Genomic DNA, 27,436 nt, shown 5'->3' with positions numbered 1-27,436 from the left:
AATGTATGGGAGAAGGCGGTCTTCTGGGTAACTTGGTCCCATGTCACAAACTCTTATGGAACTCCGTATCAACTAGTATCAAGCAAGCATCATCACTGGTGCGTTTCCACTGCTTGCTCAAAGTATTTTTCACACAAATTCTCCCTGAATTGGGAACCGTCTATATGCATGCCATTCTTTTTAGGCCTGGCTTTAGCATTGCCTTGTCTGTATGGTATGTTCAATGCTCAGATATTGCTTATAAATTGAGTGGGATAGTCACTTAATAAAATAAAATAGGACATATTTGATTAGGAAATGTAAACTAAGAGAGCTCAGGTTTCCAGAGGATATAAAGCAGCACTGTTGAATTGCATGAGATTGCCATTTGCTTACATTTTGTCTTCAGCCTTGTCTAAGCCATAGGCCAGTGCTGCAGCTGTGGGCTCATTTATCACTCTCAAAACATTCAATCCAGCAATCTGCCCGGCATCCTTAGTAGCCTTGGAAGGAAAGAGCAGCATGTTAAGGTTCTTTTTTTTTTTTTTTGTGAACCGCCCAGAGAGCTCCGGCTATTGGGCGGTATAGAAATGTAATAAATAAATAAATAAATAAGCATCAATTGTTCCCACAAAGAGACAGACCTAATACAATATTTTTCCTCCACAGAACTGCTTTTGGGACAACTCTCTGTCAAGCACAGTAAGTCATAGTACATTTTGAAAACTTCCATAACATTTCCGTGGAGGAACATATATGGGAAATTATTCCAAACATAACGCTGCTGAAGAATGTAAGGGCCAAAAGAAACCCAGATTTCAGCAGCCTTACCTGCCGTTGAGAATCGTTGAAATAAGCAGGGACTGTGATGACAGCATTTTTTGCCGGATGCCCCAAGTAGTTTTCTAACAAAGCAAACAGAGAACATCTTTTAAAGTAGGTAAATTCAAGTCAGATTTCAATCTGGGCCACTTTCTACTATTGAAGTATGAGTAGCACTTCAGACCACACAAACATTCCCCGAAGATTTGTTTTGGAATTATTTCTATTTTTTTATTATCTGAATTTATTACATTCATTTATTGTATTTTTAGACACCTTTTAGGGTTACAACCCCACAAATCTGTGTTCAAAGGCAAAACACAAAGATCTAATAGCCACGTTGGCAAGCATACAGAATACTTTTGAGAAGCTGGTCTGAAATGAATAAGCTAACTAAAATCTCAGTTAAAAACATAATTGAAGAGGCAGGTCTTCAAGCCTTGCATGAATTCCTGTGCAGAAGAGTCAGGAAATAAGTCAATAGGATGGCTATCACCAAGAAGACCCTATCTCTTGGCATTATTATTAGTTATTATTATTTACATTTATATACCGCCCCATAGCTGAAGCTCTCTGGGTGGTTTACAAAGATTAAAAAACTGAACATTAAAAATCAACATACAAAATTTAAAACCATAAAAACAGCTAACATTTAATGGCAGGCACTCAAATAGGACTCATACAAATCTTAATTTACAGGCAGGATTACATGGATAAAGGCGGGACAACCAGAACAGTTTTTTTAAAAAGCAAAGACCAGCAATTGAAGTGGGGCCAGAAGTTTATTGTAGCAGTCACAGCTTCTGGAACATCTTCAAAGACAGTCCCACATAAAGCGCTCCAAAACAGTCCAATGCTTGGGAAACAGAGGCCAGGTCCAGCCATTCCAAATAGTCAACTGCTGGCAAAACTTGTAAAAAGCACTCCAGGCTGCAGCTGTTACTTTCAAGCCCAAGAGGCCTCCCAACAAACTAGACGCCTGGCCCTTTTAGAGGAATGCAACCCCATCCAGCATCAGAGTCACACCACTATCCAGATCTGCCAACTTCCCAACCCACAGGACTTTTATCTGTGGGTCTTTCTGCTTGTTCTCCCTCATCCATCCCAGTACCTCATCCAGACACTTACTCAAGTGTTACACTGCCTTTCTTAGATCCTTAGGTAGAAAAGAACCTAGAGCTGTGTGTCATGTACATACTGCTGACACTAAAGGCCAAACCTCCAGCTGACTTTTCCCAATAGCTTAAACAGCATGGGGGATAAAACAGACTTCTGTGTCACCCCACAAGCCAAAGGCCATGGGGAAGAGGAGAAATCACCCGGCAGGACTTTCTGGTACCAACCACTGAGGAAGGACCGGAACCACCATAATACTGTGCCTCCTCAGCCCAGGCCAGAAAGTTGGGACAGAAATATACCAGGATCGGTGGTGTCAAACGCCACTACAAAGCCCAGAAGAGCCCAGAGAATCAGACTCCCCTAACCAGACCTGAGTGCAAATCATCCAGTAGAGAAACCAAACCAGTTTTCATCCGGAAAACGGACTGGAAAGAATGTAACTTAAGCTAAATATTTTGCCCTTCCTCCAAGAAATTTAGTGTGGCGTACACCAAATCGTCCCATTCCCACCGAGCCTTCACAACCACCCTGCGAGTAAGGTTAGGCTGAGTTATTGCGATTGGCCAACGGCCACTCAAAGATTGTGCTGTACGAACCTGCAGTCTCTTTCATCTTCATTAATATGAAGGCACCGATTTGGCTTGGGGAATACAGCTTTCCGTGAGATTCTACCCAGGCATCGCCGTTGGAGGCACGAACTATTTTAAAAGGAACGTTCTTGCTGAAAGAGTATTTTCAGAAAGTCAGAATCTATAGCAACCAACTCCCTCACAGGCATCGTTCCAAACACTCCACTGGTATGGCTCCTTCATGAAATACCAAAGCTAGCAGCTGCAGAATTTTAAAGTGTAAGAATTCTGTTACTACAAAGCCATCCCTAAACCCTTATATTAAAAGTTTTCATTAATAAACCTCATGAATGAAGTAAGGGGGCAGGCATCATTATAACCCTCCACCGTGCTTCTATGGTGCAGGGTTAATGGCAGCTGCTCTCTGTTCCCCCTTTCAGCTGTAGAGACTTTAGTTCGGAACCTGGGAAACGCAGCCCTCCCATGCAAGCTTAGGAAGGAAGCCCTGCTTAATGGAAGGCCCTGAAAGGAAGGTAGCACAGAAGGCCATACTCTTCTCTCCCCTTTAAGAAAGGAGAATCACACAGCCTCTAGAGCAGCTTCCCCCAATCTGGCGCTCTCCAACAAATCCGGAGGTCACCAGGTTAGAGGAGTATCAAAAACAGGGAGAGAGAAGCACCCAAATCAGGTGGGAAAAAAGAGAGAAGCAAATTCTCAGGATGCTGAACTTTTTATTTGTAGGTTGAAGAGCCTGATGCGCCGTTTCAGCCTGTACCTTTTCAAGCCTTGTTCAGGGGGTTGTAGGAAGATATCTGCAAAAAAAATCTTATCTACAGAATGTATTTTTGCTATTAACAATTCTTCACCAGATTAGGGGAGGCTACTCTAGAATTATAGAGATTATACACAGAACCACCCTCCCCAGCATTTTTAACTCAACCCAGATGAACATGCAAATGTTTCTTTTACAAACCTGTCGTAACTCTCTACTCTGCCCCCTAGAAACACTTGCAAGTTCTACTTTCCCAGTAACACTCATAAATTGGCACCCAGACCAGTTCTCACATATTTCAGTTAGGTTTTAGGCCACCTCTGGAACACTATAACTACAAGTCTAAAGACACCAAAGCCCTATGAAGAGAGACTGAAAGAACTGGGCATGTTTAGCCTGGAGAAGAGAAGATTGAGGGGAGACATGATAGCACTCTTCAAATACTTAAAAGGTTGTCACACAGAGGAGGGCCAGGATCTCTTCTCGATCCTCCCAGAGTGCAGGACACGGAATAACGGGCTCAAGTTAAAGGAAGCCAGATTCCGGCTGGACATCAGGAAAAACTTCCTGACTGTTAGAGCAGTGCGACAATGGAATCAGCTACCCAGGGAGGTTGTGGGCTCTCCCACACTAGAGGCCTTCAAGAGGCAGCTGGACAACCATCTGTCAGGGATGCTTTAGGGTGGATTCCTGCATTGAGCAGGGGGTTGGACTCGATGGCCTTGTAGGCCCCTTCCAACTCTGATATTCTATGATTCTATGGAGTTAACATAACTCGAGCAGCATAAATGTGTTCAGGTTTGGAGCCCACATATTCAATTCCCCGCCCCCCCCAAATCCTTACATATCTTTCTGCACTTCCGTATCATCGTATCGCCGCCCAATTAGCCGCTTGGTAGCATAGAAGGTATTGTGGGGATTTGTTACGGACTGCCGTTTAGCGGGCATTCCCACCAGGCGCTCACCCTCGCCTGAGAATGCTATAACAGAAGGGGTGGTCCTGGCACCTTCTGCATTTTCCAGCACCTGCACAACAGAAAATAATCAAAAGGTAAGAGTGGCAGTAATTGGAACAACAGAGGTCATCTGATGCATCAATAATGATTTCTTACTCACTTTGGCTTGCTTTCCTTCCATGACTGCCACACAAGAATTGGTTGTGCCAAGATCAATACCAATGACAGCACCTTTGATTGCTTCGGAGCTGAAAGGTAAATTTAGGATGGATTAAAAAGCTTTCATCCTGCTTCCAAAGCATCTGGCTAATATAATGTACTCATTTGCCTGGCACCCTGAAAGCAGCATTGCACGCTGCAACATTTTATTGCTGGCACTTCTGAATACCACGCTCTAGAACAGTGGTTCTTAACCTTTTTTGAGTCACGGACCCCTTTGAAAATCTGGTGAAAGCTATGGACCCCCCTCCCTAGAAAAATGCACATAAACACAACTTTGCATACAATGAATATACTTTATTTTATTGAAAATTGATTGCCTCATACAGTATGACGTACACAAAGTATGAATAAATTTATTTGACTTTCACAGACCCCCTGAAACCCGTCCATGGACCCCACGTTAAGAACCCCTGCTCTAGAACAAGCAACAAGGGCGTGTCATTGCCTTCACACCCTGCTTGTAGAGGCATTTAGCTGTTCACGGTTAGAAAAACAGAATGCTGACTTAGAAAGACACTTGGTGTGATACAGCAGGGCTCTTCCGTGTTCCAACATCACCCACGGTACATACTGAATAGAATGCCGGGGTTTTACCCTTTAAGCCAGAGAGGGAACATTTGGTATTTCTAAATTCAGGGGGAATGCCGAAGAGTAGCAGGGCCTGGTGCCCTCCAGATGTTTTGGACTAAAATTCCCAGTATTTATGACTATTGGCCATACTGACTGAAGCAGTTGTAGTTCGAAACATCTGTAGGATGCTCAGATGGAAAAGGCTGTTAAAACTGTATGCAAAACCAACCATCCATAACCACTGCCATATAAATCAGGGATGGGCAACTTTCAACACTTCAATGCTTTGGTATACAACTCCCATCAGTCTTAGGTAGGGCAGTCAACATGGAAGGATGATGTGAATTGTAGGCCAAAACATCTGGAGGGCTACAAGTTGCCCACCCATGATTTAAATAGCCAATTGCCAAAAACACAACCTCCCTTCTCTGCCTCCTCAGCTGATATTCAGGTTCACCTTGATTATTGCAGCCCTTCCCCACTCTGGTTTTCTGTCGTCACCCTTCAGTCCTCACACCTGTATCCAGCACTCTACAGCTGGAATAATTCACCTCACTCGCTCTGACCATGCAGTGTCCCTCCATAAATCTCTACACTAGTTTCCTTTTTGCTTTCAGATCCAACACAATCTCCTTGGCTTTGAAGTCATCCCTGGCCTTGTCCCCTCACTCCATCTTGCTGTTCTTATCCCAATACATCCTCTGCCTTTGACCTTTGCTTGTTCAGTGCCACCCCCACCCCTCAACCATCCAAAGGACTCCTGCTCTGTCAAAATAATCCACCTTCTCTCTCCTGGTGTCCCTTACACACAAAACTCTGTCTCAGAACATCCGCATGAATCCCACCTCTCTTACTTCATTCAAAACCTACCTTTTCAATGAAGGCCTTGGCTTAAACCCCATAGCCAACTATAACTATTATACCACTGTTTGTCTTCACTACCCTTCCCCATCTGACTCTTTTGTACTGAATTATAGATTGTAACCCCCTGACAACTGTAAACAACGACCTGCCCCTTGCGCATTATAAAGCACTATGGATATAGTCGCAGTTTCCCATCCTAAACCTTGATGCCAGCCTTCATGGATTTCAAGAAACTGAAAGTCTGGAAATGTTGAGATGGTCTTCTTGATTATTGTGCTTTCTTGATAAGTGTGTGTGTGCTTGTGCACACACACACACACATTTCCCAACAGCGACGTGTTTTATTTCAAGTGGTGCAGAAAACAGGGTCAAGTGAGATGACAGAAAACCAGAGGAAAGATGGAGATGCACGCCAAACATGTATTTGCAACAGAAAAATTTATTTCCTCCCCAAATTTCTGATTCACTCCACCTTGCTTGCTTTTATTTACTGTCCTTTACCTCTTTAACTTTGGTAGAAGAGATCCTTTCAGAACTCTCTAGAAGCCATTTCAACAATAAGGGACCAGTAATTACTGGTTTGTTCAGCTACATTACTTACGCATATTTCCTGCTTGTTACTCTTCTGAGGCTTTCTTGACTTAATCCATTCCAGATAACCTATAAAACAAATAAAGTTGATAAAATGCTTTTTTAAAGAACGACTGTAGTCTCCAGTGAGGGTGAGCCATCTTCCACCATCATCTTTAATACTCTTAAGCCTTAAAAACATGTCCTCCTGCAAAGAGTAATATTAGGAAAACACTTCAGTTAAACAAAAGCACTTTTGCGTGGCAAGCATCCTTGGCAGGGCATAAAGCTGCTAGAGTGGTATGCTGACTATATGTATACTTAGCTAGAATTAAATCCTAGCCAGCTCAATGGAACTTATTCCCTAGCAAACATACAACACATTGCAGCAGCTGGTGTCCTCCAGGACTACAACTCTAATTATTCCTACCTAGCCAAAGATTTAATAAAAAAGCACTGTTGATTAACTCTGCATTTCAGGGAAAGTTTTCTTATCTGTACAGTTCTACAGGATCTCCCATTTACTATTTCAGCAGAAGCCAGGCTTATCATACAAACTGAGGGTTTCAATAATTCTAACTCAAACTAACTCATTTTTTTAAAGAACATGGAACTGAACTTTTTAAATAGCTTTTCTGGCTTCTTCAGATAGTTAAACCTGTATTTACTAACTAAAGTATTGAGGTTCTTCAACAAGTACTAATGAAGATAAAAGGAGATTCTTCAACATGTACGGATGAAGATAAAAGGAGAATCTCCTCTCCTCCCCCATTTAATCCAGTGGCTCCACAGGAATGCCAAATTAACAGTTCAAGGAAACAAAAGCAATGGAATTCAAAACCGGCAGAGGTGCACGTGCTCCCTTGGGCAATGCTTAGTTGTACAGGAATCTGCAAGTCACTAGAGCTGCTGAGGCCTCAAGTCTACTCTGACTGATCTGTAGTACACCTGACCTAGTGGCTGCTACCCTCCTCTCATCCCCAAAGAATTCAGATTGCAAGTTTTATCAATCAGAGCAAAAAACCAACAACCCCCAAACCACCCACTTTTATTTAAGTATAATTTGTTTCACGTGTCCCTCTAGAGCACATTTCTTGCACGTGGGTTTCAAGGGGAATTTGACTAATTAACCAGAGAGAACAGACCCACTCACAGATGCCAACCATGCTAACAAAATTGGACCCTCCATGTTCAAGGGCAGTGTACCTCTGGCTATCAGGTGCCTGAAAAGCTGTTGCCTTCATGGTTTGCCTGTGGGCACGCTAAGAAACATCAGCTGGGCCGCTGCCGGAGTCAGGGTACTGGGCATGATTTATATTTATTTAATTTAGAGTATTTTTATCCCACACCTTTACCTCTTCCCTCCTGAACTCCTTTTCCTTGTGTGTCATGTCTTTATTAGACTGTAAGCCTGAGGGCAGGGACTGTCTTTTTTGCTAAGTGTAAGCCGCTCCGAGAGCCTTTTTTGGCTGAGGAGCGGGGTATAAATATGATAAATAAAATAAAAATAAATAAAAATAAAAGGCTCTCTTACAATTTATCAACAAATAAGACAGAAGACAGTCCCCTACCCTCAGGCTTAATAGAGCGAATATCCCTTATAAACCAGAGGCAGGGAATGTAGGGCGCTCCAGAAGTGTTGGATTACAGATCCCATCATCCCCATCACTGATCATGCTGACAGGGGCTGCAGTCCAAAAACATCTGGAGGGCACCAAGCTGCCTCCGTTGCAGAAGAATCAGGCCGATTCATGGCACTGCAGCGGCAGTTCCTCGCCCTGGGAACCAGGTGGACCCTCCATGCTTGGAGGCAGTCTACCTTTGAGCGCCAGATGCTGAAGAGCAGATAACGGGGCTCTCTTTTTTTGGGGGGGGCTTCCAACGCCCTTGACTCTCGCTGCCTGGGGAAGGAACCAGCAGCTCCCTTCGTCCGGGCGGCCTCCATTTCCCTCCCTCCCGCGTCTCTCACCTGGGCTGGCCCGGGAGCGGCCCCTCCGCGGCGCAGAACCATTAAGCGGGCGGCGCTCAGCATGGTGGCAGCGAGGACAAGGCCGCGGAAGGAGGCAGGCAGGAAAAAGGATGCGCGCGGCGGACACGGCGGCTTTCTGGAAGTCTCCAACCCACGTGGGTACGACGAAGGGGGCGTGTGCAAGGGGGGCCTCGCTTTCCCTGATAGCTGCCCACACACAGCGCCTGAACCGAACAGCAGAGTCAGAACAGTCTCCGGAAAAATACTCCCCCGTACCGGTTTCTAATGCGCGATTTCTCAATTGTAGGATCGTTTACAGATTTCCCCCTTCTTGCCGTTGACAATGGAAATAAAAACGGTTCTTTCTGAACAGGCAGCTTCCTTGAACAGCCTTATTGGTCCTCGGACGGCAACGGCGCGCTCCAAGGTCAAAGAGTGGAGGTTGATGGATGGATGGCATCAGCAAGAAGGCGGGACATGGCCGCGCTTGCGCGTTGTGTCCCTCCAGCAGTACTCGGAAAGTCCTGGGCGCGCGCACTTTTACAAGCGTCTTATGAAACGGGCTGTAATGTTGCGCAAGCGGCAGTGGGCCTCGTTGACCACGGTGTGACGTAATAGATTTGCGCTGACAGAAGAGGTCTCTGGAGAATCTCTGAATCGCTTCTTATGTTCTCAATGTAAGATTGATAACATAAAGAAGTGATGAAATCCTCCCCATATATGATAGCCATGGCTTCTTCTTTTTTTAAAAAAAATAATACTATTTTTTATTGATTTTCAAGTAAGGACAAATACAATAAACACACAGAGTAAAAGAAAACACTCAACAGCAATACAAATGCTCCCACAGCACCACTGTAAAAAAACATGGATGTTCATATCTTCAATAAGCACTTAGTAAATATAGAAATATTAATCAAATCTATACTTTCTTGTACAGAACAAGATGCAGGTTAAGTTAGAACCTCTGACCAAAAGGATTCCTGAGTCAGTGGAGGGCTAGGTTCGCCAGGATTCATATTAATAAATGAGAAAAAGTAATGTGTCTCACACTCTTTATTTGAACCACACAATAGTATAATAAGCAGCAGAGCAATTAGGATAAATGGCAAATTCAGATGGCAGAAACCAGGGCTAGGGAAAACCTTTCCACTCCCAAAGGCTAAATTCCAATATGGGAAAGGTTTACCGGAAGGGCAAAACGTTACTACCTTTAAACCAACCTTGAATTAAGCAGGACAAAGCTTATGTTTGTCCACTCAGCAGGAGTATCATGCCTATTCAAAAACAAGTAGAATATGGTAGCCTCTGCATGTCTGCTCAGAAGTAAGACTGAATCACTCAGTAGTTCTTTCAAACAGCATCCCAAATGCCCCACTGCTGTATGTTGTCTCACATAAGTAGGATAAAACTCTGGATGTCTACTCATAAGTATGGAGGGCTAATTCATCCCACAGCACCTTCAAATAGTTTCCTAACTAACACGGAAGCAAGCATGAGCAACATATCTCCTCACAAGTAAGCAGGACAAACTTCAAAAGTACGCTGATTGATTCATTTCTGCTATTTCCTCTCCAGCCCCCTCTGTTCTCCCCTGCTAGAAAAGCTCTCTTCAATCAGCAGCTGATCCGGGATAATAGTTTCCCCCTACTGCACTGTGACAAATGCTCCCTTTCTCAATGCACAGCAGGGAAAACTCTTATCTTTAATCAGTTGCTGATTGGAGATTAGTGTTTTTCACAGCTGGGAGAGGATGCAGACCTTCTGTCTACAAATTGTATTCTCTTCCATTCAGCAAATAAATAAATTGATGTCACAAATCTCCATGTGATTTTACTATTTTCAACCTCCATCTTGATATAGAGGTCACAATCTAGTTAAGCACTTTTATTCCAAGGCTGTATAAATGCCTCACTTTCTCAGTGAAATCAATGGGACTTTGATGTTTCACTTTGACTGGACTTGCAACAATGGGCTCATCTGCACCAAGCAGGATATTCCACTATGAAAGTGGTATGAAAGCAGTATATAAAAGGCAGGAGCCACACTGCTGCTTTATAGTGGTATTGAAGTTCACTGACAACTGTTGGGGCCCATTACACATACCATATACTGCTTTAATAATGTTATATCCTGCTTGGTGTAGATGTGTCATGGGCCTCAACAGTTGTCAGTGTACTTTAGTACCACTATGAAGCAGTAGTGTAAATCCTGCAGTGCACTTCAATACTGCTATAAAGCAGTAGCGTGCCTCCTGCCTTTTATATAGCGCTTTCATAGTGGAATATCTTGCTTGGTGTAGATGAGCCCAATATGTTTCAGTGTGGAGTGCTCCTATCTGGAGTTTCAGCCAACAAGTAAGCACTTTTTTCTGGATACTCCGTTTCTCTCTTTCTTCCGGTTTTCCGTTCCTTCCCCCAAAATATACACCAAGCATTTTGTGGCTACTGAGCATGGGCTGTTCCTTGGAGCTTTCCCTCTCATTTTAAAAACAACATACTTCTTCAAACCACAGAGTTCCCCTAAGCCTGCTAATAGTTCCCTCTTATGACTAGACAGTTCTATGTTAGCTACATAAGATCCACAGTCACAGAATGAGTTTGCTGTTAGTATACAGGATTACTGTGATGAATGATAGAAGTTATGTTGCAATGGTCCTTGAGCTTCAAGGGAACGGTTAATGCTTGTCAGCCCTGCAAAAAAGTCCAAAAGTGTGAGTAGTCTATTTGCCCCCACATATAGAGCAGTATTCAACAGGGTGCAACTGCTAATGACATCGCACTAGCATACATTAGGTCTAGTGGAATGCTAATAACATTAGCTGGTGCACCATGCTGCCCTGGAAAACTCAGTGTGCCAGCTAACACTACAGGCATTGCACTAAATGGCAGCACAACGTTAGTTCTGTTAGTGGTTGCGCCCTACTGGATACTGCCCATAAGGTATAAGCCATCTATGGCTTAAAAGAAAATATATTCAGTTATTCTAAAGCTTCCTTGGTCTATAATTCTGAAGGGGATTCTTCGTTGCCATGCAGCCAGGCAAATGGTTACTTACAAGCCTGGTATATTCTAAATAACCACAATATTTCATAAATCAACAAGCAGCTGAACCCTTTTACAGGGAAACAGTATTCAACTGTTTCTTGATTAGACTATATAGGTTTGGAGGATATGCTAACAAAGCCACTGTATAAAAAAGGATTAAGCAACTGAATTCTCAAATTTAATCCTTTTTATGGAGCGGTTTTGTTAGCGTGTTCTCCAAACCAATATAGTTGGGGAAACAGAAGGCCACTGAGCCAAATGACCATGGCCTTATCAAAAGGGAGAAGAATTTGGCAAACATCATCCATTTCCTTGGAAGCTCAAGGACCGTTGCAATGCATTCTTCATAGAGTTGTTTTGAAAAATGTTCTGAAGCTGCAATTGGTGCAGAATGGGAATGGGGGTCTAGACCGGTAAAATGATATGTATCAAATGCCTTTCCATTTCTGTGGCTTCTGGGCCCAATTTAAGCTGCTGGTGCTGAAGCCTAAATGGCTTTAAGGCTGAAATCCTAAACACACATAATTTGTAGGGCTGTGCTCTGCTTCTCTTCAGTTCGGAGAAGTAGTAGCGAGGAGGCCTAATTCGCCTCCGGAAAAGGCAGAGGCGAAGAGAGTCGGGGGGGGGGGGGGCTGCGGATCGAGGCGAAGAGGATCGCCTCAATCCGGAGCTCTGGACGCAGGTAAGTGGGGGGGGGGGAGGGGGACTCATCTGGTGGCGGCGGCGCAGTCCCTGCGGCGACTACGATGGAGCCAGGTAAGGGAGGAGGGAGGCTTATCTGTGTCCGTCGCGGGCTTCAATTGAGGCCCCGGTTGAAGCCGGAAGTGAAGGCCAAGGCTTCTTCCTGCTTCAAGCCGGGGCTTCAATTGAAGCCCATGACAGACTGCGAAGAATGCAGGTAAGGGGGTGGCTTACCTGGTGCCGGCACCACTGTCCATGCAGCGACGGCAGCAAAGCTGGATCTTGCTCCGTGGAGCGGAGCAGGGGACGGGCGGATTGGCCTGAAGCAGATCGGGGGGTTCGTGCACAGCCCTAATAATTTGGGAGTAAAGAAAGCTTTATTAATTACAATAATAAGTTGTTGAATAACAAGCAAATAACTCAAAATATGCACTCTATGGTCCTTGCATAATCACCACAGATTTTCATAGAATTCTTAACACACTCACTCTTTCCTCCCTAAAATCCTAAGTCGGATCTAACCCCTCATATATTAATTCCCTGACTCGGACTCAATTTCTGTTCTAAACCACCTCACATCATAGCCCTCTCTCAACACATTCTATCTCATCCATGTCTGCCTCTCATAGGCACAGCATCCAGTTTATATAGCCACACACGTTTCACCCACCTCCTTCTCACTCAGCCAATCAGCTCACACATGCAAATCCATCATTTAGCAAAAATCCCGCAGCCTTATCAGGGCGTTGTCTTTTAGAGTCTTCACCAGTTTAGTTATTGGCACAATACATGCACTTCCCTCCCTTGTTTCCCCCCCCCCATATGTTTCATTATACTGCCAGCAGATGGTGCTGCGTTATTGTGCAATTTCTATTTATTGCAGCATTTTCGGGGTTTTAAAAGTGCTCCATCGCACCAGCATGCACTTTCGTCCTGCCTTATTTACCATCTTGCCCCACAATCCTCACACATCGTCCCTCTCCTGCAGTCATGTTCATCTCTTTATTTTCCATGTTTTTCTGGGATGGGGAAAGTGCAATATTTTTTCTCCATGTGGGATAAAACCACCCTTCCGTCCCTGTGCATTGCCACCCTCGCACTATGTCGCAGAACCTCCCTTCTTGGGGGCATGTGCATTGCAGGGCAGTCTTGCTGACAAAAGAGGAGGGAAGGGCTGGTTCTCATCCAGTCTGTAGAACCGCTCAACTGGGAAGGGGAGGGAGAGAGGGTGTGTGAAGAGCTTGCGCAGAAGGGAGCAACATCTCACCTCTGAAGGCAGAAACGTTGCTCAGCCAATGAAATGCTAAATCGCTGAAATGCTAGACAACAAAACTGGGGGTGGGGGGGAGAGAAAGCCCACACCCATCACAATCTCCATCAACCACAAAAACCAATGAACTGGAGGGGGAAGGAGAAGGGGACGAGGTGGGGCAGGTGCAATAACGGAAGAGCGAACAAGTGAAAAGAGATTTCGCTGATACAGTGGCGATACCAGGAAGGCATGTGAAAGGGACCAGCACTTGACATGCTAATAAAATGGAGGTGGAAACTGTGGATCATACCTGGGGGGAAAAATGTAGGTAAAATGGCAGGCTCCGACTTGTAAATGGCAGGAAATCAGAGGTTGACAACATCATGAAAAGGACCTGCAAACTTCTGTGAGTGATCAATCACGAGTGTGCCATAAATCGCTTGTGTAGTGAAGCTCCAATCATGGATTCACATGATCATGGAGGGAAAATAAGCCATGGTGGCTTATTCTCCCTCTTCGCATGTACCAATCACAAGCTGCCTAATTAGCATAATTACCCTTGCCAGGTGCAGGTTGTCATAGTGATCGAACCTGACGAGGGTGGGTGCCGGGGTGGTTTACAAACCATCCTGAAACCCATGGCTTGTTATAGGGTTTCAGGGTGATTTGTAAACCACCCCGTCTCACAGTTTTGCCAGGTTCAGATATCATAACAACCTACACCCTGGAAAGATAATTTTGTCAAGTAGGCTCGCCACCGACACACCCACTGAGGGGAAAAAAGCCACCATGCAAACCTGCCCTGAGGGTGCAATCCTATGCGTGTTTTAAACAACAACAACAAAAGCCCTACAACTTGTAGGACATTTTTTGGTCTAAACATGCATAGGATTATGCCCTGAGACAATCTACATAACAAAGTTATTTGCTAATTTATGCATTCATTAATTTTGCTTATTATTAAATGTATTGAATACCTCACAAAATAAATGTCTATAGGAGTTCAATATGTTTTTTCTAGTGGATGAAAGTGGTCTACTCCCAAGAACTGTGTCACATCTGAATCCACTGAACATCACCATAGCATCTTCTGTAAATGGGCTTCTGGCTTGAGCTCCTTTCTCCTCATGTTACACTGTTAAAGAGAGAAGACCCCTTTCTGTGAACTGTCTTGCATAAATTCAATTAAATGCACAAATGCAATTTGTCACATAGGATTCAGTCCTGAGATATGAATGTTCACATAGTCCAGCTTCCCCAACCTGGTGCCCTCCAGATCGGTTGGATCCCAGCTCCCATCATCCCCAACCAGCATGGGAACAATAATCTAACACATCTGGGCACCAGGTTTGGAAAGGTTGACCTAGACTGTCATGGAATGCAATATTTTTTGCACCAGAGAGGGGCAGCAAAGAGCTATGGAGAATTGTATTTCTTTCTGATTGCTCTTGTGAATAATGAGCAGACAGCTCAATCCAAATCACTGACAAATGGTATGCAAGTATTGGCAGACTGTAATTAAGGCAAAAGCATGCTCAGGGGGAAAGCTATCCCCAAAGCTTTGTTTATAACAAGTCCCCTTTGTCGTCATTCCATTTGCAGAGTCAATGCTAGAAAGAATGGATGTCAAATGTTTCAGAAAACGAGGCTTTAATTCTTGGCTCAATCACAAGCCAAGATTGCTATCAACAGAGCAGCAGGGGAAAATCCATTTCTATGCTCTCAGGAGAGGCTGCAATAAAAAAAATGCAAGAAAAAGTAGTTGATCTCCCCCCCCCGCCCCCTTCTCTAAATGGCTGCATTTAGGCAGGCCTGATCTCTACTTGCCATGGCTGCCCTCATGATGGTTTTGCTTTATGTCCTGGTTGCTTTCAGAATAGAGTAAATTCCAGCAGAGTAGCAGGGATTGTCTTTCCGACAAAACAGGTGCTGTATTCAGGCCCTGACAATTAACTGAGAATTGTCCAGTTAAATACAGCCCATTTGTGGTCTCCAGTACCCTCCCTCCACTATGAATATCTACCAAGTAGGACAGAGGAAGTGCTCCCCTCACTCGCCCCCTTGAGCATCTCTAAATGTGCAATTTATAACACATTCCTGATTGGCCACTCACGGAAGTTTGTGGGTCCATAACACGACGTCGTTATCAGCCAGGATGTCTCCCATGTTATCTCCTGGAAATCGCATATAATCTGGTAATATCTGGAATAAGTGGGATCTCTCCAGCACTAGATGGTGCTGCCTCATTAAGACACAATGGAGCCATTCTGAGAAGGGAACAAATCACGTAAGTCACATGCGAAGGAGCGTGTCACGATGATGGGATTACTGCGAGGAGGAAAGCCACAGTAAGGCACCAGATTTTTCCTATGTGTAGGGAAGCTCCTTCTCTAAGGTACCCCATCAGACTTAATAGACATTTCCATGGCCTAACAAAACAGGACAAATAACAGAAAAAAGATAATATCAAAAGAGACATCACAGCAATTTTTTCATCTGCACTGTGAGCCCGGCTTCTTCCCATCGGCATAATTTGCGTGACTGTCACACACAGTAATGAATCGAATGTTTAGTAGTAGGGCTGGCCCAAGAGATTTTGCTGCCTTTGCAGTGATGTGGCTGGTTACTTTTAGAGCCCAGACTTAATGGACTTACGGTGGTGGTGGTCATGGTGGTGGGAATGATTTTTGACCACCATATTGTATTACTTCTGTTGTAAAGCACACCACAGATATTTCTTTTCTTCTACAGTGCCCCACCACCACCATTCCATGCTTTACATCTGCTTCTACATTCCTGATACATTAGAACATTTTCCAGCCCTAATGAAAACACGCACGCAAAAATAAATACTTTGAGCATCTCCATTTTGCATTTTAAACTCACTTATTTCATAGCGCCATCACGACTACAGGAATAAAATGGCACTTGCTTTTGCTGCCCTGATGCCTTCATTACCTCTGGTGGTCTGTTGGGGCTCCCCTGGACTTTGGCTCCAAGGCCTAACCCTAGCTGCACCATTGTGCCTGAGATAAAGACAACTTCTCCAACTGGACCTGCATTGAATCTTGTTTCAACATTGGCAATGGGACTGCGTACTCTTCACCACACCTGAGGGTTGCAGGCTAAGTTAGGGGGCACTGGGCAGAGTAGGTTGCTGGTCTGCCCTCCAACACCTTGCTGGTACTCCCCAGCATCTGCCACCTGAGGCAGTTCCCTCACAATGCCTGATTGTAGGGCTGGCCCTGTTTAGTTTACAGTCTTGCCCCTCCTTTGCATGCTTCAGGGTGGTTCCCTGTTGGGTTGGACGTATGCACACACACTAGGCTGACCATATTTTGGAAACCAAAAAGGAGGACAACATGGCTGCCCCCAAGGGGGCATGTCTACCAACATGTCTAGCCTGCAAGGGGGCGTGCCTACCAACATGTCTAGCCTGCAAGGGGGCGTGCCTACCAACATGTCCAGCCCCCAAAGGGATGTGCCTACCAACATGTCCAGCCCCCAAAGGGATGTGCCTACCAACATGTTCAGCCCCCAAAGGGATGTGCCCACCAACATGTCCAGCCCCCAAGGGGGCGTGCTCACCAACATGTCCAGCCTTGGAGGGGGAAATGGAGCAGAGAAACCTTTCCTTGCTTGGTACCTTGCAGGGCAGGGAGGAAGAGGGAAGGTAAGAGAGAGAGAGAGAGAGAGAGAGAGAGAGAGAGAGAAGGGGCTGGCAGAAAGAGGGGGGGAAGAGGTAACCAAGAGGGGGACAATGTGACAGAGAAGAAGATCAGGTGTTCCCCCCACCGTACCCCCATAACCAACAGAGCACCTGCCCCCATACCTTTGTCCGGCTGGTGCTGCTGCTCCTCCATCACACCTACTGTTTTTCCTCAGTATGCATCTGCGATTTCCTCCTCCATTTCATTAGAGCATCAAGCGCTGGTCACTTTCATGTGTGTGCGTTCTTGCGCTATTTCACTTTGTTTATGTGATGGAACCACTCGGCTTGACTCAGCGATTCCCTGGCCGGAGAAGGGGGTGGTCTGGCTCGGCCAGCCCAGACACACACCCCTTCACTGCTGCTTTTAACCCTTTAGGAGTCTAGGTTCTCAAGGAAACGACACCACATAGGAGATAGGGACCAAAACACTTTTAGTCTTCACACAAACACACTTCCTTAAGGGTCCACACATTAAGGTAAACACGTAAGAGGCTTGGGAGAAAAACACGGACAAAGGAATGACACACTTCGGACAGCAGGGACTAATACCTCCCCCTCCCCCTTTTTCACACTCAGACCAATTAGATTCACACTCACTCCCCACTAACCACCCACCAGCCGTAACTCCGGCAAGGTCCCTTGCCCACTTGTACCCAAACCTATTCTAAAACAAAACAAACACTTAACACTGTGACTCAACCTCTTGTTGCTCACTTCGACTTGGCTTCACACCACTTGAACTGACTCTTTCCCTCAGCAGCCACGTGGGGCTTCCGCCATCCAGCCAGTCCGGCCTGGATGCTCTTACTCACCACATACTCACCGGACTCCTAACACCCATAGGAAAGAGACCGGACCCTTGGGTGCCCAAGCTTTTATCTCTTTCTGGGACCCCCTTGTCACCAGACCCACCCTGACCAATAGAAACCCCCTAGCAACCCACACCTGTCCCGAAGGGAGGGGGGAAATGCTCCCAGACATTGCACAGCTGCAACTTGTTACTCTTCCCCTGGTACCAGCTCGGGAAGGCGTTATCGGATGCCAGGCGCTTCTCGCGAAAGCGCGGCCTTGGCATTTCACTTGCTACTCCCTTTTTGAACACCAAGAAGCCCCTCTCCCTCTCCCTGGGATGAAGCAAAGATGTTCTCTTAAAGGGACCATGGGCCCAGCCCATGACAGTTTACCTTTTCACCTGCACCAGCTCATGCTTACTGGTATCGCCACTGCGTTCACCCCACCCCGCCCCTTTTCCTTCCCCGTCCAGTTTGTTGGTTCTAGTGGTTGATGGACATTGTGATGGATGTGGCCACTTTCCTGCCCCTGCTCTGTTTTTGTTGCCTACTGTTTAACGACTCAGCGTTTGATCGATTAGGTGCAGTTTCTACCTTTCAAGGAAGAGAAATAGCAATGAGAGTGGGGTGGGAGCAGTGGATGTGCGTTCGAGCGACTCAGCACAAGCCCGGCTGTTTGAGCAACTCAGCACACCCTTCTCTTTCATCAGCAAGAGTGCTCTTCAGTGCAGATGCCCCCAAGGAGGGACGTTCTGCAACATAGTGTGAGGACAGCAATACACAGGGACAGAAGGTCAGTTCTCTCCTGCATGGAGAAAAAATGCCGCACTTTCCCTGCCCTAGAAAAACACGGAAAATGGAGGGGAAGAGGTGAGATGACTACAGGACAGGGACAATGTCATGTGAAGCTGGCGGGGCAAAATGGAAAACAAGGCAGCCACGAAAGTGGGATAAAACGCTGGTGTGATGGAGCTCCTAGTCCTTCCATCATGATTTTTTGAGTCCATATGAGAACACTATTCTGAGAACACTGAAACCATCATTGTTTTAGCTAAAATCTGGGATCTAAGCCAACGGAAATATCCCCTCCTTTCTACAAACTAGCTGTAGCAATGTGCATTTCTAATGGATTACACTTTGCTGACCACTACCAGGAGACACTTGGTTTGATATATTGAGTCAGCTCTGAATGACATACTGCGTCCAGAGAGTAAACAATTTCTGAAAATAATTATAGCATTTTATACATAGAATAGCCCTGTGTGGCAGATGCATGTATAATTCCTTGAAAAATTTAATTTAGATACAATGTAAGAGTTGTTTTTCAATCACACACACCAGACAACAGACTTGTTTTCAGAAGCGTCAGAGATGATGAGGACGACGAGGATAAATACATTACAATTTTAGACATATTTCTTATATAGAATATAGACAACAAGAATTGTGTCTACTTAGGGGTGTTACAAACCCATCTCCAGTTTTTACTAGTAAATAATTCTATGGAGAAAAGGTATATTGTGAAAAGTTAAGAGGGAAACATCCCATTCTAAACATTATAAAACTAGCAAGATTCTTCAGAAGTTTAGGTTTGAGGAGGTGGGTTTTTGCAAGAATGACATCCTGGTCAGTAACTTTTTGCCACAGCCATAATGAGCATCATCAGATTGGGGGGGGGGGGAATCACGTTTCCTTACCATTGCTAGGTCCTCCTGCTGCTATCCCACAATAGTGACAATTTCTTTACATGGGGAAAGAAAGAGGAAGCAGCAATGACCACGTGGCCCCTTCAGCTTTTACTGCGCTGCTTTTCCTGCACACAGCAGGAAATGATGGCAAATTCCACTTTTAAAAAATAACTTGGATTTCCCGGGGTCTATTTTGTCACAGAAAAAAAGACCAGAAGGGGCAGGAGACGTGTGGGAGGTGGATAGTGTCATCAAAAGAACGTGCGAAAAACCGTGAACGGGCAATAATGAGCATGTGATAAAACGCTCGTCTGATGATGCCCAATGTCTGCATCTGTATGCTTAATTGCTTTACCAGTGCACAGGGAGGAGAAAGGGTGGTCAAGGCAAAGGAAAATTAGACAAGCGCAGCATTGGAGGCGTCAAGAAACACAGCCTTGCCATGGAACTCTTTGATACCGGAACCCACAATGGCTTAAGATGCAACCGACAGATTTCAGTTAATAGCTTTTCTGCAGCAAAATATAAATAAAGCCTTAGTTCAGCCATTGGCAGACTGGTTTCCTGCAGATTCAGCGGTGGCCCAACTCATAGGGTAGGGGGTTCATGCCCCCCTGTCACACACACCCCATTTTTTTAAAAAAACAAACCTCTGAAAGTCCAGGCACTGTACCGGCTCCTTCTGCTGCGCTGTGGTTATAGGCCAGGAAAGAACTGGTCTGTCAGCACCAGCGTCGTTCTGTTAACTGCATGGACCTGCATCCCACACCTCCCAGTGTAAGGAAGAAAATGGCTTCCTTCCTGGAGGGCTTGCTCCTCTGAATCTGTGGATTAGTAAAAAAAAAAAAAAAAAATCAAATTAAAGGCAGCCAGCTGAATTTGACCATGATCTAAAGGGATGCATCAGCAGGGTGCCAGTGAGGGCACCCAGCTGCCATGGCTCAATGAGCTCCTCCTCCTATTGCCATTGCAGTTTCTACTCTTTCAGCCAAAGTGGGGGGGGGGGAGGCGGCAGCAGCAGCAGCAGCAGCTGACTGGATGGACACGAGTAGAAAAGCCCCCGTCTCTCTGCTGTATTGCTTTATTTAAGCAGCACAGTCACTTGGAAAGCTGAATCCCTGTCTGGGAGGGGGAGTATTTCAAATCTATCTGAAAGAATTTAATATTATATTGCATCTCTGCCTGGGAGTGGGGAGGAGGGAATCGTCTTGTGGCCCTTTGGTTGCACCCTCTGCCCCACCAACTAGGGGTGTGCACGGACCCCTGAATCCACTTCGTGGCCCATCCGGAAAATCCGGATCAGGCCTGATCCTCTTCGCACCGCTCCGCCCGTCTCCCACTCCGCTCCGCCATATAACAAAAGCACAATTCTGCTATACCCCAGTGCCATCTTGTGGTTGTATAATGAAACATATAGAAGGGCAGAGGGGAAAAAATCCTGGAAAACAGCACATGTAAAGGAGCCGAACTTAATCCTGCAAGAATCTGGAAGCAGAAGGGCTGGTAAGGATGCAAGATAAAAGCCAAATGTAGAAATGCTATTAGGTATGGGCAGTCAATGTTCCAAGCTAAAATATACTGTCATTTTTGTGTGTTTTGGGCCTGCCCCATTTTCCTTTGATCCCACCCACTGTTGGAATGCAGACCCCGAGAACTTCTCTGTGATTGATTTTGGCCTTTGGGCTGAATATGGTTCGGCACTCTTGCAGTATAGGACACAAAACCCTGAGGGCAAAATTAGTAGATGGCTTAGGCCGTAGGTGGGCAGGTTCGTTTGGGACCTACTAGTATATTGACAAGGCTTTCTAACTCCCAATTGTCTAATAACAGCAACAACCAGTAAGCCTCACCTCCCTACAATTACATTTCTGAAGAAGAATTGGGGTGCAGTGAGGGGACCAAGCGTGGATTATTGTGTGAAAGGATTTGTGAGGTTGGTCACACATTTGTAGGCTGAGCACGTGAGCCTTGTTCCTCAAGCCTTTGTCCACCTTCCTGAGCCACTATTGCACCTGGCTCTTGGTTGGTGGCTCTCAGGGTTCTAGTGAAAAACAAAGTAGTTCCTGTGGTCCTGAAGTCTGTCCATCCCTGGTTTAGGAGACAGACTCAAGTTCTACGCCTGGAAAACAAAGATGGTCAGACATAAAGCTTTCAGGACTTTGACCCAAACACTAAGAACTGGCAACTTACTCCTAGAGAGTCCCAGCTCCAACTAAGCCTTTATAAATCTCCTGGCCCTCACTGCCCCTCCCAGGATCCACTCCCTTGTTGAGATGGGAAGGTCATTAAAAGGGCAGCCCTCAAGCCTGGCAGCCAAATGCTCCATTGACTCATCAGTGTGGTGTAATGGCTAAAGTGTTGGACTGGGAGACAGGAGATCCGGGTTCTAGTCCCCACTTGGCCATGGAAACCCACTGGGTGACATTGGGCAAGTCACAGACTCTCAGCCCAACCTACCTCACGGGGTTGTTGTTGTGAGGATAAAATGGAGAGGAGGAGGGTTATGTACACTGCCTTGGGTTCCTTGGAGGAAAAAAGGTAGGATATAAATGCAATAATAAATAAATAAATAAATAAATAAATAAATAACCATTACTTCCGGCCTGGCATGCTGCCCATCTTGGTGAAGAGGTACTGAGGAATGGACAGTGCCCTGGCCAGCATCAATCCCCTGGCGAGCACCAGTCCCTCAGAGGAATCAGGCTCTGGAGGATTGATCCCTGAGGATCCTGGTTTGGGGCCTTGGGCTCCAGAGGCTTCCGGCTGTCTGCCTCAGCTTCACTTTCAGGGCCTGTATCCCGCACCTCTGCATGTGGTACTGGGGACCCAGCTATGGCCAGCTTCTCCCCCTCCACCTCTGAATCTTGGACACTGCTTGAGGCCAGGGGTCATGACATGTTTAGGATTGAAGAAAGATTTCCTTTTCAGATTTCTTACAAAGGAATAGTAATATGGGGTTGAATTCAGTGGTGTCTTTCCACTGACGGAAACAATTCTTTCAGCGGAACATAGAGGGGCCCATTCCCGCTCCTCTCCACAGTCGCCCTCATGTCCTCCAAATCAGCTCCAGGTAGGGTTGCCATATTCTGGATCCACAAAACTGGGACATTTTTTGGGGGGGGATAGGATTTTTTTTAAAAAAACAAACACCTGAGCAATATGTAAAGGTCCAGGGAAAGAAAGAAAGCTATCTAAGCTTTAGTTATCTAACACTGCAATCCTATGTGTGTCTACTCAGAAACAAAGAAACAAATCCTATTAAGATATTCCCAGGTAAATATGCATAGGATTGCAGCCTAAAGTACTTAAGCACCTGCAAATAAATAATAGGTAAAGAACAGTTTAAGCAAACAAACAGAAAAATGACACTAAATTACATTTCTCTACTAGTTCTCAAAAGCTAGAGGAGACTTCAATATGGAGACACAGGGCCTGTCTACACACAGTCGTCGGGGCGCCCTGAAGGCGCTTCAGGGCGCCCCGAAACTCCTAGTGTAGACACCTGTTCAGAAGAGACGGAGGAAGAGGCGGCGGCGGTGGTGAAAAGTTCCCAGGGCTCGGCGGCTTCGCTGGTGAGTCCTTGCCGCCGAGCCCAACTCCCCGCCGGCCTCCTGCTGCCGGCGAAAGAGCCACCCGGGTTGGAGAGCTCGGCGGAAGCGGAATGGACTGGTTCCCCAGCTGCCTCCTCCTCCGTCTCTTCAGCTGCCGTCTACACCATCGTTTTGGGGTCGCACTGGTGTCGTATGCATGCGCCTTCAGTACGGCGTGTGGAAGGGGCCTTACGCTCCACTGAGGAGGCTCAAGGCACTATTTCGGAGGTTGGAATTTCTCCGGCCGGCTGGAACAGGAATCCGGGATTCTTGACTGACCGGCTGGGTTGTTGTTGTTGTTTATTCGTTCAGTCACTTCCGACTCTTCGTGACTTCATGGACCAGCCCACGCCAGAGCTTTCTGTTGGCCGTTGCCACCCCTAGCTCCCCCAAGGTCAAGTCTGTCACCTCCAGAATACCATCCATCCATCTTGCCCTTGGTCGGCCCCTCTTTCTTTTGCCTTCCACTTTCCCTAGCATCAGCCTCTTCTCCAGGGTTTCCTGTCTTCTCATTATGTGGCCAAAGTACTTCAGTTTTGCCTTTAATACCATTCCCTCAAGTGAGCAGTCTGGCTTTATTTCCTGGAGTATGGACTGGTTTGATCTTCTTGCAGTCCAAGGCACTCTCAGCATTTTCCTCCAACACCACAGTTCAAAAGCATCTATCTTCCTTCGCTCAGCCTTCCTTATGGTCCAGCTCTCGCAGCCATAGGTTACTACGGGGAGTACCATTGCTTTAACTATGCGGACCTTTGTTGTCAGTGTTGTGTCTCTGCTCTTAACTATTTTATCAAGATTTGTCATTGCTCTCCTCCCAAGAACTAAACGTCTTCTGATTTCCTGGCTGCAGTCAGCGTCTGCAGTAATCTTTGTGCCCAGAAATACAAAGTCTCTCACCGCCTCCACGTTTTCTCCCTCTGTTTGCCAGTTATCAATCAATCTGGTTGCCATAATCTTGGTTTTTTTGAGGTTTAATTGCAACCCCGCTTTTGCACTTTCTTCTTTCACCTTCGTCATAAGGCTCCTCAGCTCCTCCTCACTTTCAGCCATCAAAGTGGTGTCATCTGACCGGCTGGGACATTTTGGAAATGCTTGGAAACCGTGACATTCTCGGTTTTCCAGGATGTATGGCAACCCTAACTCCAGGGAGCTGCGAATCCTTCCAGAGTGGCGTGGAGGGTGGGACAGAGGGAGAAAGTCCCGTTGCAATGGCAGATTTTTCCACTAGCCCAACATTGGATTGAAGCCCGGCATCATGCTTATTTCTCTCCCCATGCCACGCAAACTTTAAACAGCATTAATACATAAATTCTGTGACATTGCTGTCTTTTCTTGTGTCCGGGGACTTATCTACTGAATGCATTCTATAATTCATGCACCTCTGCATAATGAGGTGAGGTGTATGTGGGCTTATACTCATCATAAATCTTCACTTAATATGCAGGTGGTGTTGGATGCCAGCTTCCCAGGGATGGGGGGATCCTTATGCAGTCGCCAGGTTCATGAGTGTCATAAATCATTCATGCTAAGGTAGACTGCAATTGCTTGGACTTCTAAGGCAGATCAATTTCAAGGTGGCTGCTTAGCACACAAACATGATTCTTGCTGATTATTTATATATTAAAAAATATGTATTTGCATTCAGGACTTTTCCCTCCCCCACCCTCAACTCACTCTCTCTCTCTCTCTCTCCCCTTGAAGAGAGGGAAGATTCCCTTGAAGAGAGGGAAGATTCTTCTCCTCTGTCCCGGAGAAGAATCTGAAACTAATGACTTTTGCCCCCGCTACGTTTATAGTCTCCAAATCCCATCAGAAAATACATTACTAATCTATAGGTTTGTAATAAAATGAACCTTGTAATGCTCAGCTAATGTGGTTTGGGTCTCTCAATAAATCTCGAGACAGGTGATTATAAAAAGTGAAGGACTTATTTTTCGACATCCTGGCATTTATCTGTCATTGACATTAATTAAATGTTCCATGCCTTTAAGAGGATTTTGCTTCCTGCTTGAATTTTCATTGTTGCGGGAAGGAGTAGCAAGTAATACAACAGACCCAGGGTGTGAGGGGCAGCTCATCACAAGTTGCCTTGTCTTTAGCATCCGGATGCTAGCACGGCCATGTAGAAATGCCACTCTTTGGTTTACACTTGGTCCTGAGATCTACCAGCATGCTGGACTGGTAGGGCCTGAGGATCAAATCAGGCCCTCTGGGGCTTCCCAAGGCCCCACCTATTCCCTTGGCCCTGCCCCCTTTTTCCAACCACTGGTTGTTAGGTGGTTTCTTGGTTTTTATCCATTTTTCTTCTCATTTTAAATCATTGAAATGCCTCTGCTAAGGCTTATTATTATTATTATTAGTAGTAGTAGTAGTAGTAGTAGTATCTCGCCTTTTGCCCAATACTGGGCTTAGTTACTGGCAGGAAGAGCGTAAAGTTACAATGCACTGGCATGTTGCTGTTGTATTTTTGGCCAACCCTTTTTGTCTTTGCCCTGTCCTCTTTACCTTTGGCCCTGCCTACCAGTGGAATGTGGCCTCTGAAAGCTTCTCTGAAACTGAATTTGGTCCTCACTCAGGCTGAAAGAGCTTCAACACCCCTGATGAAATTGGAGAGAGGAGCAGATGTGGATCCAGGATTTGGTCTCTAAATTTACTGGGTTGGGCTGTGTAAGATGGCGGGCAGAAGGTAGACTAGGGTCTACCAGTAGATGTTTGTAGTAGACTGACATCCAGTAGTTTAATAATAGCAAGATAAATTGAAAGTTAAAAAGAAAGCTGTCCTATGGATAATCACTTATTCTTAGCCTCAGTGTGACCATATGGAAAGGAGGACAGGGCTCCTGTACCTTTGACAGTTGTATAGGAAAGGGAATTTCAGCAGGTGTCATTTGTATATATAGAGAACCTGGTGAAATTCCCTCTTCATCACAATACTTAAAGCTGCAGGAGCTATACTAGAGTGACCAGGTACAAAAGAGGGCAGGGCTCTTGCAACGTTAACTGTTGTGATGAACAGGGAATTTCACCAGGTGTTGCATGCATACAAATAACACCTGTTGAAATTCCCTTTTCTAGACAACTGTTAAAGTTACAGGAGCCCCATCCTCCTTTTCATATGGCCACCTTACCATGTTCCTCACTGGTAACATTGGGGGGTGGGTGGGGATTAATTGGTTGCCTTTGACCAGGTCTTTGACTGGGCATTTTGATAGTTTTGTGCTAAGATTCCCTGCTCACGAAGTGCAGTAGATAGTTAAAAAAGAAAGATTTTATTAATTTCCCAAATAGCTAAGGGGAAAAAAATACATCAAGTTCAATTCTAACTGTTCATAGAGTGTAGTACATTCTCAGTGCAATACCATATATGTCTATTCAGAAGTAAGTCCTACTGTAGGCTGACCATATGAAAAGGAGGACAGGGCTCCTGTATCTTTAACAATTGTATCGAAAAGGGAAATTCTGCAGGTGTCATTTGTATATATGGAGAACCTGGGCAGGATCTACACAACTGCTTTAAAGCGCTTTATAACAGTTTTGACAACTGTTGGGGCCCAGGACACACTGCATATACTGTTTTCAAAACGTTTTAAAAGTGCTTTAAAGTGCTTTAAAGCCGTAGTGTAGACCCCCCCCCCGGTGAAATTTCCTCTTCATCACAACATTTAAAGCTGCAGGTGCCCTGTCCTCTTTTAAAATGGTCACTCTAGTATAGCTCCTGCAGCTTTAACTGTGATGACGAAGAGGAAATTTCACCAGGTTCTCCATATGTACAAATGACAACTGCAGAAATTCCCTTTACTATGCAACTGTTAAAGATACAGGAGCCCGTCCTCCTTTTCATATGGTCACCCTATCCTACTGGGACTTTCTCCCAGGTAAGTGTGCACAGGATTGCAACCTTTACATATTACCCCTTTACTTTACAGGCAAACGTATGGGTGGAATCTTTTGGCTCCTTGGAGATTTTCTTTATGGTTCTTATCTTTTCCACAATCTGAGCAAAGGTTTTGATAGATGTTGCTGCAGACGTTCCTGTATATGACTCTGATTTCTATATGAAATAATTGTGTACAGCACAATCCTATACATGCCTAGACAGGAGTAAGTCTATTCAGTTCTGTGGCGCTTACTCCCAGGTTAGTGGGTATAGAACTGCATCCTTAGTTATGCATGAGCACCTATTAAAAGCACGATTAGCACTGAATCAGGGTGACTGGCAGTACTGATGATCAACAAGCTGTTTTCAACAACAACTATAACATT

General features: G+C 45.4%; 1 protein-coding gene across 2 annotated transcripts in view; it reads right to left on the bottom strand.

The window, feature by feature from the left end:
• Positions 1–27,436, bottom strand: part of HSPA9 (heat shock protein family A (Hsp70) member 9) — a 222,261-nt gene that overhangs the window by 16,824 nt on the left and 178,001 nt on the right. The window contains exons 1-7 of one of the 2 annotated variants that reach the window (XM_063125286.1): positions 8,413–8,517; positions 6,475–6,533; positions 4,378–4,465; positions 4,106–4,287; positions 2,517–2,641; positions 811–884; positions 376–482 (exon numbers count right to left, since the gene is read on the bottom strand). In XM_063125286.1, the coding sequence (XP_062981356.1) occupies positions 376–482; positions 811–884; positions 2,517–2,641; positions 4,106–4,287; positions 4,378–4,465; positions 6,475–6,533; positions 8,413–8,475 (698 nt within the window). In that variant the 5' untranslated portion in view covers positions 8,476–8,517. Of the gene's footprint in view, positions 1–375; positions 483–810; positions 885–2,516; positions 2,642–4,105; positions 4,288–4,377; positions 4,466–6,474; positions 6,536–8,412; positions 8,518–27,436 lie in introns of those variants that run through there. The other variant, XM_063125287.1, reaches the window with a different exon arrangement.

This window comes from Elgaria multicarinata, chromosome 4 (genome assembly GCF_023053635.1).
Source record: "Elgaria multicarinata webbii isolate HBS135686 ecotype San Diego chromosome 4, rElgMul1.1.pri, whole genome shotgun sequence".
Lineage (NCBI taxonomy): Eukaryota > Metazoa > Chordata > Lepidosauria > Squamata > Anguidae > Elgaria > Elgaria multicarinata.
This window is presented reverse-complemented; position numbering and strand designations above follow the sequence as displayed.